Below are 12,474 nucleotides of genomic sequence, written 5' to 3' on the forward strand. Positions count from 1 at the left end.
TCAAATCTGGACTATTATTATTATTATTATTATTATTATTATTATTATTATTATTGAAATGTATTGGACATGTTCTAGTACAGGATACAAATCCTCCACACCAGACTCTACAACTCAAAACAAACAAACCAAACAAAACCCATCCTAACCCACAATGACAATAATTCCGCAAATAATCACAAATCAACTTTATAATTACATAAAATATCACATATCTCATTCCATGCATTTATAACACAAAGTGTGAAGAAGTGTTTTTTCTTTTCAGAGAAAGACTTTAATGGGTACAATTTTTAAATATGAATATAAGTATAATAAGTATTAAATATGAATAAGTATAGTGATTTTTGTTCTGGTCTAATGTGGCCTGGATAGGAAAAAAACAGTGAAATCGCCCTTTTTTCTGTTTTCACAAATAAAATAAAGGTGTCACAAATCTGAAAGTGGGTTTAAACTGTCAAGGTTTTTTTTGCTACTTTTTCATGAGTGTAAATGGTGAAAAAACGGAGAATCAGACTCTAAATGTCATTATTTATGTTTCCCTTTTCTTTTCCCTTAACCACCAATAGGAAACTAACTTCAGCTTCGTTCTTCCTACTTTCGGTATCGTTTTCCGGGGAAACACTGTTGACAAACTTTGCTGCTGTTGGGCGGGACATGACTGCTTCATTCAAAACAGTTCCCAGCTAGTCAATCCCACCTATGGCAACACAGAGTCCCACATGATGTCCGTGGTGGCTCAAAGCACGCAGGGATGTGTTTTGAATGCTCGCGCACTTATCGATCGGGGTTATTCGCGATGCACGCGATGGAAAGGAGAGAAAAACACACATGTCACGTGTTGTTTCAAGAGACAGTGCTTTCAGATTTCAAAGAGCCATTACAACCTGAATGCCAGTGCTGCTGTGGATGCAGGAAACACGGAGATGTTACAGAAAGCAGACAAAACGTCAAAGGTAAATCTGCTCCAGGAGCTGCACGGGGTTCACAACACAACAACACCAGTCCCAGCAGGCTGTATTCACCTTCAGTTCCTGCTTTCCAGTGCTGGAAAGTAACTAGGTGCATTTGCTCAAGTACTATACTTAAGTACAATTTTAGGTACTTGTACTTTACTTTAGTATTTCTATTTGATGTTACTTGATACGTCCACTAAACTAAGTTTCAGTGGGAAATATTGTACTTTCTACTCCACTACATTTATTTGACAGTTTTAGTTACTTTTCACATGAAGATTTGATACAATGGATAATATAACAAGCTTTTTAAATACAACACATTGTTAAAGATGAAACCAGTGGTTTCAATTCTGTTAAATTTTGATACTTCGGCTCTTATTGTTTAATGGTCATTATGAAGAAATTCTTTTAACAGTTTCATTTCAATAAATGTTCAAATGTTCCAATATTTCACCAAAAATCAAAGATTATAGAAAAAGTTCAAAAACTGAAAACAGATTTGTGTATCAGAACTTTGTTTTTTCTTCTTTCCTCTCCCATTAATCATCTCATGACCCCTCAGATTTATCTGGTGACCTTTTGGAGGGGCCCAACCCCTAGGCTGAGAACCACTGGACTAAACTAGCTAACTGTATATGAAGAAGTTCAAACCAGCTGCACCTCCAGCAGCTACAACAGTAACATGCTGCTCTAACACTGATGCTTCAGTATTAATAATCTAATGATGTCATATATAATAATATATCAGTCAGAGGGACCAAACCACTACTTTTACTGCGATACTTTAACTACATCAAGCTCATAATACTTAATTACTTTTACTTAAGTAGGACTGCTGTATTGGTACTTTTACGTAAGTAAAAGATCTAAATACTTCTTCCACCACTGCTGCTGTCAGCACACACGGCACACAACGGCTTTATTCAACATCAAATCGGTTTTGAATCTCAAAGCAAAATTTAAATTCATTGAAAAATGCAGTTAACACTAACAAACATCTATTATCTGTTATCTTCCAAAATTTAGATCTACACATCCAAATTGTCAAACATTACTAAACTATTTTGGTCAACAGCAACATCGCTACAGGTTAAACCAAAATATGGTTTAAATACATTTATTTTCAAGGTCAGCCTCAGTCAACAACAGCTCAGCTTAATGCAAATATGATTTCATCAGTCAGTACTGGAAACATCCTCCAGGGATGTTTTTTTTTGCAGCCCTGCACCACCATTACAACCCTTTTTTGAAAACTGTTTCTCTTTATTTGTGCTCGACTCACAACAGTGTTCAATATCAATTTGACTTTCAGAAAAGGAAACGAAAACACAGCGAACTCAACCAGGGAGAAATCGATTCACAGGCCTTTCATGAGAAGGTAGGTGAAGGTATCGGCCATGATGTGTTTGATACACTTCAATATCAGAGTTGTAAAATTCAGTTATGTTCTTTCAGTCATGGCGAGGCGTTGACTTAATTCTTAGTGCCACAACGATAAATATGATTATTATGATTATGATACAACGATTTTCATACAGCGAGGTAAAGTTTTGTAAGAAGAAAATACTGATACTGGAAGACTAGATCGGTTCTTGGTATCAACACGTATCTTGAGTTTAGCTGCTGTATAGTGAGAGAAAAACTTTATTTGGTGCAACAAATAGTCGATTAATTGATTAGTTGATCGACAGAAAATTAAACACCAACCTTTTTGATCATCTATTAATAATTTTGAGTCATTTTTTAAAGAAAAACTGCTAAAATTCTATTGTTCCAATTTCTTAAATGTAAATATTCTCTGGTTTCTTTAGTCTTCTATGATAGTTAACTGAATGTCTTTGAGTAGTAGAGTGTTAGACAAAACAAGACATTTTAGGATGCTTCTTGGTCTTTGGGAAACAGTGATCAACACAACTAACCGACTAATCAATGAATTGAGAAAACAATTGACAGATTAATAGCTCAGATGATGAAAATAATCATTAGTTGTTGCCCTAATCCCTACTTTAAGTCTCTGTTGTATATTATATTGACTTTAGAAAGAGAATCATACCAGCAGAGAATATAACAATTTGTAACAGACAGCGTAATCTGATCGAGGAAAATGTGATTTAACATTTCAATTATAATTTATGGTTTAATCCCAGAATTATCACAATCAATTTCCTGCCTTCACATTTTATGTAAAGCTCATTTCAAATTTTCAGTTTAGCACACATCCCCATGACAAAAAAAATCTCTGCAATGTGTGCTGATGCAGATCAGATCTGTCGTTCTGGAGGGAACAAAGTCCTTGGTGGATTCTGCCAGATCCCTGGGATACCTGAACGGAACGACAGTCACGGTGGAAGAGCCGCTTCCCTCCCAGGAGTGCAGCCTCGCCGCTCTGTGTGAAATGGCTAAAGAGCTTCCTCTAGTGGACGACGAGGAGCAGGACGACTGTGTTCAGTCACTTGTGCTTGAGGACGGCTGCACGTCACATCTCGACTTGTTCTCACGGGTGACGGAGAACACGGCGGACTGGGCCACGGTGGTCACACTGATGGGAGAGGAATATGTAATACCACCACACACGGCGTTCCTGCTCTCTGATTTCACAAGACTACAACCACTAGTCCACTGTGAGTACGGAGTTGTGAAAAGTGAATCAGAAAGTTGCATGAACTGAAAAAAAGTGTGTAAATATTTTTCAGGCCATCTGGAACAGAATTGACACAATGTCTTAAGTCACTGCATGCTTGTGTTTGAGGATAAAAGCTGTCAAATAATTGAAAAATGTCCATTGTTGCATAAACATGCCCCTGAATTAACCACTGTAAATAATTTTAATATGACTCAGTGTCTCGCTGTATTAAGTGAGACCATAGTAGTTGTTTTCCAGCCTGATATTGTTTGCTAAAGCTGCTTGTTTTTCACCCAGATGGAAGGAGGTTTGAGCTAATAGTTATGGATCCGCCGTGGGAAAACAAGTCCGTTAAGAGGAGTCGCAGGTAATTTGGCATGCAGGCTTTTAGAAGGTGTGAAAACAGGAGACAAGATGAGACTTAATTGAGCACCAGATTAATTCACGTGTTATAACAGCACAGAAAACAGGCTAAGAAATGAAATTCAAAAGCTATATATATATCAGTGGTGGAAAGTAATTAAGTACATTTACTTAAGTACAATTCTGAGGTCCTTGCACTTGAGTAACTCCATTTATATTTCTGCTCAACTACATTTCTGAGGGAAACATACTTTTTACTCCATTATATTGGAAAGATTCCCAATTTTTTGTCTTGTGACTCCTTACAAGAAAGCAGTGTGTTGATGGGGCCTTCATATGTCTTTGAGTTGTTAGCAGTTTCACCAAAGAGTGATATCCCACTGAATCAAGATGAAGCAGTTGTATTGAAAATGGTTCAAAGCATTTGATACAGACACAATAACTCCATCTGTCGAGCAACTATTGGTACTGCATTTCTACAGACTGATTAAATATGAGACGGAGATGAAACAGTTCATCAGATTATAAGTGGTTTTACTACCTTCATTGTTATTTTGCTGAATAAGGTCTATACTATTAAAACTGATCACTTTTAAACAGAGTCTACAGATCTGCTTGTAGATATTGTGACAGATTGAGAAACTCACCCCAAATCCAAGACCTCTCTGATACGAGTGTGACATAACGAGGCCTCATTCGGGGTGGTCACATGGAAACATCTCGCCACGATACGTTTGGCTTTGTCGAGTAGTCTGCTTTAAGTGTAACATCAGTAGATATCCCCTTTAAACTTCTCACAGGGTTTCATTTAAATAACTGATTTAGGCCCAAACAGGTGAAATTATCCAATATTTTACAAAAAAAGAAAAATGAATACAAATTTGTATCGCAGAACTTTGTTTTTTCTTCTTTCCTCGCCATTAATCACCTCAGATTTATCTTTTGACCCCTTTGAGGGGTCCGACCCCTCGGTTGGGAACCACTGGATTAAACTACCAAGATCTAGCTCCACCTAGATCAGCTACAACATTAGTAAAAATCTAATAATGTCATGTATAATAACATATCACTCACACAGGAACATTGTTTTCTGCAGAACCAGTACTGTTACTTTTGATACTTTATGTACATTTTGCTGATAATACGTCTGTACTTAAGGAGGATTTTGAATGCTGGACTTCTACTTATAATGGAGTATTTTTACATTGTTGTATTGGTATTTTTACTTCAGTAAAGGATCTGATTACTTCTTACAGCGCATTACAACACCTTAAAACCAGTGGTTCCTAACCTTTTTGGCATGTGACCACTTAAAGTAAAGCAACGTCTACTTGAGACCCTTCATCACAGGTTAGCTTAGTGTGATCATGAAGCACAGATATGTCCATCCCAGTTTCTAATTTAAAGACTTTTAGAGGCCAGTGGAGGTGAAACTATTCACTATTTTAAAAGAAAAGAAGAAAAATTTGGGACAGAATATTTCTTTTTTATCCTTTAATCACCTGATTACCCCTCAAATTTATCATGAGACCCCTCGAGAACCACTCCCATAGACCATACACATTAACTTTACAGTCAATAGTACTTCAATAAGGCCGTATTGTAACCTTTTAAAGAGTTATACTGAAGTAGAGAAGGTTATAGGGGTTGCACTGACACTTAACATAACCTTTTCTAAAAATGTACTTTCTCTTCAAAGATACAGTTCTTTGCCTTCATCCCAACTGAAACGACTCCCCATTCCCCTCCTGGCGTCCCCGAACTGTTTAGTTGTCACCTGGGTTACGAACCGGCCGAGCCATCTGCGTTTCGTCTGTGACGAGCTGTATCCTCACTGGGGGGTTGAGGTCGTGGCTGAATGGTACTGGGTTAAGGTATAATAACTCTGAATTGATAGAGCTGTTTAAGCACGAAAGTCTGACCTGCTGGTGCCGTTCCAGATGTTTGAAGGGTTTGCTCTTTTCCTTCAGGTTACCACATCTGGAGAGTTTGTGTTTCCACTGGATTCACAGCACAAGAAGCCATATGAAGTGTTGATCCTCGGCCGATATCGGTCCTCTGCGAGTACCTCCTCAAGGTGTAAAACACTTGACTTTTCTGTGTCTCAGTTTTCATAAAGTTTAATCTTGTAACCTATAGATGGAATATGTCCAAATTATATTAATTCTCTGACTTTTTAAACCACTTTCAGCCTTTCAGAGACGTCTGAGGTCCCTGTGGAGGATCAGCGTTTGATTGTCAGTGTCCCATCAGCTCTGCACTCCCAGAAACCCTCACTTTCAGGTAAATATTTTCAACATTTTTCTGAACCATAGCCTGACATTCCCACTAAGTAAAGTTATTACACTTAAAAAAAAAACATGTTTTACTACACCACCAGAGGGCAATGCAGCAACATCAATGATTGTTATCCTGCTATGCAGCTTCAGCAATGTGCTGCAAGTCCTACTACAGCCTGCTATCACACATCCACATCATGGATCCACAACTCAGTCAGTTATGGTTTGTATGGCGTAAATTTAAAATGTACCTTTTTGATTTTCTTACATGTCAGAAGACGACAACAGCTGCTTCGTGCAAAAAATATCTACTTATTTATGAGAAATAAACACACATAAGTAATAGATTATATAGGTTATAAGTAGTAAAATTATGCTTTTATGTATTACTTGTTTTTCCACTCCAGAAAGCTGACATCTCCTTTTTGAAAGTGGTTATCAGTGGTTGCAGATGGCCATGTTGGAGGAGCACAAACATTACTTTCATGGCCTTTATTGTAGTTATAATAAATGGAGTGTTTGAATCCTAAACTCGTGACAGGTTTGATTTGTCACAACGCAAACTTCTGCTGCACAGATTTATCTTTTTCCTCTCCTATCTGCACTGATTATTTGACTTCAACATGGACTCTGATACTTAGAATCAATGTAAGACCTTGACAATGAATATGCAGAGGCTATGAATAAGAGAGGCTTGACGTCATTTCCCTCAGTCTCAGGGGAATGCGATTTATTGTGCAGTATGGAGAGCGAAACACAGCCAGTGTTCGCCGGTGCCCTTTCAGTCGCACAGAAAAGCTGGATATTGTTAAAATACATTGATTTAAATCATAATGATGCCATTGCAGAGCTGTGATACCATAGAGATTAAGTAGATTAGGATACGGATTGTCTTCAATCTCCATGTGTGATTCTTTGTTCCTGGCAAAGCCTCATAGCCTGTTTAATCAGAGCTGGTTTATTTATTACTTTTTTCTTGTTTTTGCTCCTGTGGAGTTTTTTTTTTTCATAGCTTGTAACACACACACAACATCTTTATTTAGATGCACTTGGCAAGACTCAGTTCCAGTACTGACCAAAAAAATAAATCATAGAAAAATGGCGCTTTGACATTTTATTCTAAATTATATAAATACCACTAAACAGCCAGAGAAAGCAGCATTCATTTCAATTCTAGTTACTATGCCCCTTTTGTTATTCTGCATGAGGTGAGAAAGCTCTGTTGGCTGTGGGTGTGGCTCAAATCTGTGGGTGTAATAGTTGTAAATTGCAGTGTGTCATGACATCTAAGAAGGGTTTGACTCAACTCTTGCAGCGATGCCAACAAAAGCGGAACGGTTTATTTATTTAACAATTTTGAGAGCTTAACACCTAGGGGTAAATTCCTCCTCCTTTTGTTCACACCTTCAGTAGATTTTGCAACTGCTGGAAATTTCAAGTCTGTTCCCAGACCTGAGGCTTTATTACTCTCATCCCTGTAAGTCCGCTGCACTTTGTGTTCGTGTTGTGCATGTCAGGTCTGCTGGAGCCAGTGGGCAGCCTCGATGGTGTGAAGCCACAACCCTTGAGCCCGCAGCGTCGAGAAACCCTGACCCATTTCTCCTCCCCTCTCAGATGGGGCTACTGTCACTGACATTCTCGGTTGCTATGGAGAGATAAGGGACACCATTACTCTGTTACGGATACAACACATCCTTGCCAGATGGTCAAGCTGCAGAAAAAAAAAAAGAAGTGTTTGCGCTTCTCTGAATACGAATGACAAGACGTGTGGTTTTTATTAATTAGGACCCCCCTACAACTTTCAAAATTCTGAAAAATGCAGTCCCTTCCCAACTTGCGATTATAATTAGTGGTTAAGTCGCTGTTCCTAATACCCATCTCATTCAGAGGAACACTGCCAGTTATGTGAGTTGCAGTACTGGTGATTGAGGGTTAGATCTATGACAGTGATCTATGCACCAATATGTTTCTTTGGCAACTATAATATTAAGTTTTCTTTGTCAACTTTGATCATTTTTTAAAAAAGTCTTTTCAGTGTATTTGAAAAATTAAACATTACTCAGATTTATGGAGCTGTTCAGGATGGTTGTCTCAGAGTCTTGAAAGCCAAAGGTCTGATTGGCTTTTGCTTTTAGCTCTGCTGTGGCACCGGATGTCTGGGGTTTCAAATCACTTCTGCTTGAAAACAGGAAACAGGCTGCTTGTGAAGCATTTGAATTCTCAATCATATTGATCAACGTTTTTGGGATCCTGTGAGGTTAAAATGAAGATATAATTAATGCCATGTCCTCTCTGTGTCCCAAAATGTGTCTGTTAAATCTATAAAGAAACTGTGAAAAATTCAAAATGTTCTGAAACAGCTAAACAGTGTAAGGATGCCAAAATCGGGATGCTGTGCTTGTATATTTTTGTTCTAGGAATAATCTGATCTCCTGTGTTTTTTAAACCTGCAGTAATTGATTTTTTTTTTTTTTTGGCCACTTGCAGGCAGAGCAACAAGCTTAAAACATAACATTGGCGTATCACCTTATACAATTGATTTGGCAAGCGTGGTAGCAAACAGTTGGATTTTTACAGATCCAGCAGAAACAGAGCAACAGAAGCATTCACTTGGAGCTGTGTTTCTGTCCACCTAGCAACTTTTATGCCAATATTCACTCTCCTTTTAGCTCTGTTTTGCTCATTTTTAAATTTTTTGGCTCTTAAGCTGCTAAATGCTCCACTGTGTTCATCAACTAGTTGCTATTTTTGTCTGCTTTTTGATGCTGATCAGGGAGTTTACAGCGGGCTGAAAACAGCTGGAAACATCACTGAGAATGAATTAAAGCTGTAAAGTTTTGGGCTATAAAACCAAGACAGTGAGCTGAAAGACACTAAAATGATCCATAGAGCTGATGGGAACTGCAGAGTAAGGAAACTGCTTTCACATTATATCATTTCATCCACTTAAAAAATAAAAAAATTGATTAGAGCAGCTTTAAAGAATAACACTACCCCAGCCTGACAATCTTGCTGCTGCTGCCATCTCTCGTTGGCTCCAACACAACATGTGCAGGGCAGCACTTCACAATGCATTATTGTGCAGCACTACATCTCAGTTTGGTGTGGTAAGAAGTGTAATTGACTTGAGTTGCTCTTTATTAAAGTGAGCTGGAGATGAGAAGGATTTTTGATGATATCCGATCATCCTGCTGCTGGCTTTATATACAGTAAATACTGTGCCTATGTAATTTGGAATTAGTGTAATGGAGTTTGGTATGCTAGTAACCATTTAACATCAGTGAAGCAGCTTCTGATAGTTGATGGTTAACGTTATATCTATGTCCATAAGGTAAAGTATAGAGATTTAGGTGAGGCCCAAAACCAGACCGAGTGGGACTCCACATGAGTGCCTATATTGACTGAAAACACTGGAAAGATAGGACTGACATCTAAAAGAATCAAAAATCATGGTATCTTCAACTACAAAAGGCCAAAATCAAAATTTGTAATAAGGATTAACACTATGCAGATATTTAATATAGCTGAAGGTGCAGAAATGAGATGAGACGTCAATCCAAGAAAAGCATAGTAAAGATTAGTTATTTTGATTGAACTAATGGAGCAATCCTGTACTACATAATTAGTTTGCTCTTTACTTGGTTAATCCTGGATGAACCCTATGAGGACACTGCGAGGCAGCGCTATCTGAGACTGAATACGTTATTATCGAGAGAGTAGTTAAGTAACACCTTCATTGGCCTCAGGCTTTCCTTGGCAGAAGTTTCATACATTGTCCCATCTCAGAGTTAAAAGGATAATTAGACCTTTTATTCTCTGTTCAACTTTGAGAGCTGAGTCACGGGTCGGGGCTGAATTAGTCGGAGAGGTGCATGTTTGGCCTTTCCACTCTGTGACTCTGTCTCTCTGACGTGCATAGGAAGAGAAAACCGGAGGCAGGACACCACATTGTGCAGGTTGGATCGGTTTGGGGATCAGGCTTTTGAGCTCATTAACTCGCTGAGTTATGGCTGAGGCGAGTGTCGGGGTGGTTTGAGCATTCACAGGAGCAGCAAGAGAAGCACCGGGGCAGAGGAAGTGAAACGTATCTGTCAGGTGTGCCGCTCCTGGAATATCATCACTTATAGACTCAAGGTCACTGTCAGTCTCCGTGTAGAAAAATCTGTGCGGCGGTGAGAAGGAGCTGGGCAGTTGCCAGTGCTGTCCTCTGCCTGTGAGTAACAAGCAAAGTGCCCCCATCAGACATGGATGCAGTGCAATAATCTTACAACTTCACTTTTAAGTATCAAAACATCTAATTTTCTTGTGACCAACTTATTAGTTCACACAAAGCAGAGCATGCATATATTTATACAAATGACTGACATGTAAAAGCAAGATGATATAATTACGTTAGAAGAAAAAAAGAAGTTGATATGTCCGTTTAAATGTGTGATTGAATTTGTCATCTCAAGGCAACTTCCCCAGGCTCATGACCCTGGAAAGCCACAATGTTCACTCCTTGTCAATGTTCATTAATTTATAGTAAATTAATAAATTGTTTTTTTCCCCCAATTTTGGTATATGTACCACTAAAGGACTGTATTAACTGAAATGTGAAGTGCCTTAGAGTGCTGCTATAAGTATTCACATGATGGTTGCCTATCCTGGTTTCCTTTAGAGCATCGGTTGTGTGTGTTCTCAGAAAGTATGTGATACTTAAAATGCAATTAAGCACACAAATTAGCGTACAGGAGCAGCAGACTCTGAATACAGAACAATTGCACAAAGTTTTGAGAGACAGAAATAGGGATTTTTCTGCAGAGATCTTAATATTAACCATATAATATGTTTATGCAAGTTCTCAGTAAAGTTCAAAGCTCCTTTCTTTCTCCTTGTGGACACTTTTTAATCCTCAAGATACACACAAAGTTTGCAGGCAAGTTTGTAAAAAAAATTTTAAAAAAGTACTTGCAGCTGCTTGTCTAAACATACATTTTGGTATAAAAGCAAACACATATATCACAAGTCTTAAAACAAGACCATTACCTCATCCTGAGGCCCTGTCTTGTTTAGGTGGGCCTGGGTCAAAATCAAGTTTTTGGAACTTTCATTTTTAAGTTTATGTTGTGCTTACATGGTGCATATTCTTAATTAAAATTGTACTTTTCCTTTAAAGAAGCAACCTAACAGCGTTTTGGCTGACCTCCTGAGGTTTAGTCATGCTTTCAGCCAGAGAGGGCAGTAAAACACTGCTTTTTAACTTATTAAGTTACACAAAACTAATTGAAACAGCAGTCCTATGGCAGGCGGTGCTGATTATTTACTGGGTCTCTGGGCAAAACATAATGACGGTGTGTGTAGTGTGCAGTTTTCAATAAATGAAAGGTTTTAGGTGACAGTACATACACAAACCTCTGAGAGCAAGACAAACAGGGGGTCAATGGGAGCCAAATAATTTATAACACTTTAGCAGGTTAATCTGGCCATGCTCATTCCTCTTCCTCATTTTTTTCCTTTTTACAGAGGTGTTGAAGCCGTACGTAGGAGCTGAAGCTAAGTGCCTGGAGTTGTTCGCCCGAAGTCTGCAACCTGGATGGACCAGCTGGGGCAATGAGGTGCTCAAATTTCAGCATACGAGCTATTTCACTCTGACACCTGCAGATGATCGAGCAGCCGTTCCTGAAGATGAACCCACAGACACACCAGCGTCCAGCTCACCTGGGAAACCCTCTCCTCCCCACCACTGTCCCACCACTGTGGACTAATAACTGGACTTCAACACTTGCAACATTAGTATTTTAGTTTGTTTTTTAATAAAGATTCAGCATCAAAACATTTCCAAACCTGTCTTTTGATCCGTACTTCTAATGCATGTGGGACCAAATATTATTTTTTTTTGGGCCTGGGTACATTTTTAAGGTAGTGAATCACAGGCCTGATGATGCAGTTGGAGAGATGAAAGTGCATTTCTGTGGAGCTATGTCTGCAATCAGATAAACACTCAAGGTTTTAGTTTTTTGCTTTTTGAGTAATCTTTAGCACAATATGTGCCTTGATGATGATCAAAGTGTCACTATTTTTACTTACTTTATGCTGTTTTGAACTGAATTTTGAAATGTTTCAGAATGTAATGAAGAGAAACGGTTAAAGTTTTTTAGCTTGAACAACACACTGCTGTATCCTACTCAGTCCTGTTACTGTCAAGGACACCCAGTTCTATCCTCAGGTAATTTGTTTGTGGATTTTCCGTGTTTCCGCTGAAACACCT

The 12,474-nt window shown here is 38.5% G+C and overlaps 1 protein-coding gene across 4 annotated transcripts; it reads left to right on the plus strand.

Moving 5' to 3' along the window:
* Nucleotides 1-351: 351 nt before the first annotated feature.
* Nucleotides 352-12,041, plus strand: mettl4 (methyltransferase 4, N6-adenosine). Of its 4 annotated transcripts, none has more exons than XM_067578588.1 (9): nucleotides 352-956; nucleotides 2,272-2,337; nucleotides 3,220-3,580; nucleotides 3,880-3,949; nucleotides 5,645-5,819; nucleotides 5,916-6,022; nucleotides 6,137-6,228; nucleotides 6,326-6,447; nucleotides 6,632-6,769. In XM_067578588.1, the coding sequence occupies exons 1-9, from the start codon at nucleotides 723-725 to the stop codon at nucleotides 6,752-6,754; spliced, it is 1,350 nt and encodes a 449-aa protein (XP_067434689.1). In that variant the 5' UTR covers nucleotides 352-722; the 3' UTR covers nucleotides 6,755-6,769. The 4 variants fall into 4 exon arrangements, with proteins under 4 accessions (XP_067434689.1, XP_067434691.1, XP_067434692.1 ...); XM_067578590.1 differs by lacking the exon at nucleotides 6,632-6,769 and adding an exon at nucleotides 11,730-11,872 and having other exon boundaries at nucleotides 359-956; XM_067578591.1 differs by lacking the exons at nucleotides 6,326-6,447; nucleotides 6,632-6,769 and adding an exon at nucleotides 7,742-11,719 and having other exon boundaries at nucleotides 359-956.
* The last annotated feature ends 433 nt before the right edge of the window (nucleotides 12,042-12,474 follow it).

Source organism: Thunnus thynnus, chromosome 21 (assembly GCF_963924715.1).
Source record: "Thunnus thynnus chromosome 21, fThuThy2.1, whole genome shotgun sequence".
Taxonomy (NCBI): Eukaryota; Metazoa; Chordata; class Actinopteri; order Scombriformes; family Scombridae; genus Thunnus; species Thunnus thynnus.

What these genes read in the sequence shown, in the direction of transcription:
- mettl4 (XM_067578588.1), top strand. Translation starts at nt 723, where the DNA reads ATGATGTCCGTGGTGGCTCAAAGCACGCAGGGATGTGTTTTGAATGCT. An exon ending in AAGCAGACAAAACGTCAAAG is followed by an intron (nt 957 to 2,271) that starts GTAAATCTGCTC and finishes TTTGACTTTCAG; the next exon opens with AAAAGGAAACGAAAACACAG. An exon ending in CTGAATGGTACTGGGTTAAG is followed by an intron (nt 5,820 to 5,915) that starts GTATAATAACTC and finishes CTTTTCCTTCAG; the next exon opens with GTTACCACATCTGGAGAGTT.